General features: G+C 50.1%; 1 protein-coding gene across 3 annotated transcripts in view; it reads right to left on the reverse strand.

Moving 5' to 3' along the window:
• Positions 1-4,596, reverse strand: part of Hemk1 (HemK methyltransferase family member 1) — a 12,298-nt gene that overhangs the window by 2,504 nt on the left and 5,198 nt on the right. For all 3 annotated transcript variants that reach the window (XM_031345123.1, XM_031345120.1, XM_031345122.1), the window contains exons 5-7: positions 1,721-1,855; positions 1,356-1,420; positions 1,030-1,079 (exon numbers count right to left, since the gene is read on the reverse strand). In XM_031345123.1, coding sequence (XP_031200983.1) covers positions 1,030-1,079; positions 1,356-1,420; positions 1,721-1,855 — 250 coding nt within the window. The remainder of the gene's footprint in view (positions 1-1,029; positions 1,080-1,355; positions 1,421-1,720; positions 1,856-4,596) is intronic.

The following is a 4,596-nucleotide window of genomic DNA, read 5'->3' on the forward strand; positions in this document are numbered from 1 at the left end:
GGGCAGGGAGGGCACACAGGCGCCGCTGGGCTACCTCATCCAGGCCAGGTGGGCAGGGAGGGCACACATGCATTTTGGCCCTAAAGTTTTTCTTGGTTGTTGTTGTTTATTTTTTTTAAGATTTATTTATTTTATGTATATGAGTAAACACTGTAGTTGTACAGATGGTTGTGAGCCTTCATCTGGTTGTTGGAAACTGAATTTAGGATCTCTGCTTGCTCTGGTCAACCCTGCTTACTTGCTCACTCGGTCCCTGCTTGCTCTGGCCCAAAGATTTACTTATTATACATAGGTACACTGTAGCTGACTTCAGACACACCAGAAGAGGGCGTCAGATCTCATTACCAGTGGTTGTGAGCCACCATGTGGTTGCTGGGATCTGAACTTAGGACCTTTGGAAGAGCAGCCAGTGCTCTTACCTGCTGAGTCATCTCTCCAGCCCGTTGTTGTTTATTTTGTTTGATTTTTGTTTTGTTTTGTTTTTTTTTTAGATGTTTTGCTTTATATCCTATGCTGGTCTAGAAGTCACCATGTTCCCCAGACAGACCCTGAATTCACAGGAATCCTCCTGCCTCATCACTGCTAAGATTACAGGTAATCTTACAGTAAGCCACTTAACCATACTTGGCTCTCAGCTGTTTTCCTTTGAACATGTTTACCTCTTTCCAGTAAATAAATCCTAGTTAAATTTATCAGGCACAGGGGATCCAGAAGACCTTGTGACCAAGCAGCAGTGGTGGTGCACGCCTTTAATCCCAGCACTGGGGAGGCAGAGGCAGGTAGATCTCTGAGTCAAGGCCAGCCTGGTCTACAGAGTGAGTTCCAGGACAGCCAGAACTACACAGAGAAACCCTGTCTTGAAAGACCTCGTGGCTAGTTCCTTCCTTGGTCAGGTCAGCTCTCAGCAAGCTCAGCTAGGGTTGGTCTGAGATGGCCCACAGGTTTGATTACTGGGAAACCCTTACCTTACCCATTTCTGCAGTGTCTCACCAGCAACAGCACCCACCCCAAGACGTACAGGGAATGTACCTGAGGTTATATCAAGGTGGATGATCTGGATCCTGTCCTGCAGCTGAAGCCTAGAGAGATGGGGAGATGGTGCTGAGCACAGGGTGCAAGCCTTGGCTACAAGGCCGGGGGTTGGGGGGGGAAGGGACCCCTTCTTGGATCAGCAATAGCCACTGCTCACAGTCCACCACTCACAAACGTACAGGACCACTGCCAGGCTTCCTCACTGCATCTCTCCCTCAAGAGTGAAGCCAGACACTAGTAGGTCTGTACTGGAATAAAGGTCAAGTTCAGGTCCCAGAGTCTAACTCCCCAGGCTGGCCTTCTGGATATCCCAGCCCACATACCTCTGAGCATTCTCATGGGTCAGACTAACAGCAGCTTCTTCCTTATCCACAGCAATGACTTGACTCTGCTCCAAGAACAAAGGAAGAGAAATGGAGTTCTGGGAGTTGCCTGTCTACAAATCTTCCCCTAGCTCCCAAAAGGAAAGAAATACATAGCAAAATTTTCCTGTGGTTAGACTCTAGCCAGACAGACAGGAATGGAAGTTAGAGGCTGTGATCATGCTGGGCTGGGCACACCTTCCTTATATAGCCACTTTCCCTCAGTGCTTCTTACAGAGAGATGCAGGGGATGGAATACCGGAAGGAACGATGAGTGACCATCTCAAAGGCTAAAGGCATGGTAGAGGAATGCAGAGACGGCCTACCTTGGGGAGCTGACTCAGCAGGCTGAGAGCAATGGCTCCTGATCCACAGCCCACCTCCAGAATGAGGGGACCATCTTGGGCTCTCATTGCATGGGGCCTCTGGGCAACTTCCTCTAAAACCCATTCAACCAGTTCCTGGAAGGAAGAAGATCTGGATCAGACTAGGTGCCATCTTAGCTCCTGGGAGCCTTTCCAAGGAAGTCTAAGCATCTAGCTCCTACTAAAGACAGGTGGGGGGCAGCCATGGCCAAACTGACCTTCACGCCAGCAAGGACCCTGGGTGGGTCATTCTGCCCCTCCATGCCTCAGTTTACACATTTGCGCAACGGAGTACTTCTCTCAGGAACATAGTAAAGAGTAATCAGAATCACATACCTGATCTACCGGCAGCTACATGCACAATACATCCCACCTATGCCCTCCCAGGCACCTTCCCATTTTTATACTCACAGAAATGCTGAGAACCCCATTTGACACCCAGTCTCCCTGTGTCCGGTCCTGCTTCTAGAGCCTGTATTAATCTGTTGGATCTTCCCCACTTCATATAGACACTAACACTTAAGGGTCAAGGCCCTACCCGGAGCCTGAACTGTGTGGTTCACAGTGGTCAAGAACCAGGCTTGGAGTTGAGAACATACCCTCAGATGTAGAGCACTGCCTAGCATGTGTAAGGCCCTGGGTTCCACCCCAGTACCATGGAGCGGGGGAGGGACAAATCAACCAGATGTGGCTAGTGTGTCCTCAACTTTCTCACGGAGCTGAGTGTGACAATTTCCCAGGAGATTCCTAGGCCCAAAGGACAAGCAATTCTCTTCGTAGGGCAGGGACACAGCCGTACCCAAGTCTTGCAGGTGGCTGTGGCACAAACTGAACATGATAAAGGGTTGCCCTGTGGTAAGAGCCTGTCTGGATGGTACCCACCACTGCAGCAGGGGGACACTTTTAGACACCACCAGCATGAAAGCAAGAGAGCTTGGGGTCTGCTGCCCACACAGGTTGTATACAGTCACTGACACAGGGTGAGCTGGGAGTGAAGGCTGAAGGTTCCTGCTGCCCATAGCTGGAGTGTTTTTACCCAGAGTAGAGTAGGGGATCCAAGTACGTAGCAGGGAAAGGGCAACGTGGTCTCTTCTCAAAGCCCACTCCCTGGATATGAGCAGAGGGCCCCTTCAAGGTTCAGGAAACTGGGAGGGAAGCGGCAGGTGAGATTCACTTTGAAGAAATGAGACCCTGGGATGTGTCTGTTATCAGACCTGGAGGTTACAAACTGGGCCCTAAATCACACCTAGTCACCCATCCTCAATAAGCCAACAAAAAGTTAGATTAAAAGTAGAAAGCAGAAGGGGAGGAGGGGAGAAGGAAGGAAGATTTATTCAACATGGCTACACTGGGAGGAAGGACAAAGAGATCCGCAAACCCTTCAAGTTTGTCTTCAAAGTTCTGAAGTGCCAGGCGGTGGTGGCACATGCCTTTAATCCCAGCACTTGGGAGGCAGAGGCAGGCGGACTTCTAAGTTCGAGGCCAGCCTGGTCTACAGAGTGAGTTCCAGGACAGCCAGGGCTACACTGAGAAATCCTGTCTCGAAAAAAAAAATATATATATATATATATCTGAGTGGTAGGCGAGGATATGCACATCTGAGCAGTCAAGGCCGAGGTCCTGTCCACACTGAGCCTCCATTATCTGGGTCTCTGCCTTCTCATACTGTTAGGTGGTCTAAGGAGTTAATAGAACTGTGGTGTCTCTCTCGGCAGAAGACAAGCTCTCCCTCTGACTACTGCATGGGATTCCTCAGGACATTCCTACTTCTTTGGAGGTCCCCTGTTCCAACAGTCTGACAGAATGAGGGACACATCTGTCTCTTCAGAATACAGGCCAGTTGCATCTCTACAACCCAAGGATTTCTTACCTGTATGAAGATTTAGGACTGGGTTTGCCTCTCTTGCCATACTAAATCCTGAGAAGATCTTAGGGTTGACCCATCAGCTAGGCCCCCATCTTAGGGTTGCTCCCATCAGGGGAGCAAAGAGCACCAGATCACCTGTTTTCCTTTGAAGTCTATCCTGTTGAGTCCCCAAAAAGCATTAGACCTTCTAGGGCCCCAATCCCATTGGTGATGCTCATTCACACCAAAGGACACAAGTCCCAGGCAGACAGAAGCTGAAGAGCTAGACCAGTCCTCCCTGTTTCAGGCCCTTCTCTACTAAAGATCTACTGCTCAGCGGTGAGAAAACTTGGTTCAGTCCTATGCCAGGCATAAGCGGGGAATACTGGGGTGTGTGCGGTAAGCTGGGCTTATGACCAGTGAAGAACTTTCAATCTAGGGCTGTGAATGAGGTTGTGGTACAGGCAGCAGGCTGAAAGGCCAGAGAAATGACAGCCTGTGTTAGGGGTGTAAATTTCTATGGGTTTCCTGGCCACAAGTGGCCCAGTCTGGCTGGAGGATGACCGCTCAGCCAGCCCACACTGGCTAGCCACCTCACAGAGGTATCCCTGACCTCAGGCGACACACACCATCTATGCAAATGGTCAGCTGGGGCAGGTGTGAGGCTGAGAGATGGTGGCTTCTTACTTTCCTTTTACCACAGACCATGGAAAGCTCGTTTAATTGGAGGACCATCTGGTGATTACGTGGGAACTGTCTATGTGGAGACCACACCCAGGAAGTCTAGAAAGTTCTTTCTTATGCAGTGAAGACCTTTCCGCTTCCTAAAGCTGTTGACTCTGAGCCAAGCTAGCCACAGACCCAGGTCATCTGTTCCAAATGAATCCAGCAAGAATTCAAAACATGGCTGGGCAGTGGTGGCGCATGCCTTTAATCCCAGCACTTGGGAGGCAGAGGCCGGTGGATTTCTGAGTTCGAGGCCAGCCTGGTC

Source organism: Mastomys coucha, unplaced genomic scaffold (genome assembly GCF_008632895.1).
Source record: "Mastomys coucha isolate ucsf_1 unplaced genomic scaffold, UCSF_Mcou_1 pScaffold23, whole genome shotgun sequence".
Classification (NCBI taxonomy): Eukaryota; Metazoa; Chordata; class Mammalia; order Rodentia; family Muridae; genus Mastomys; species Mastomys coucha.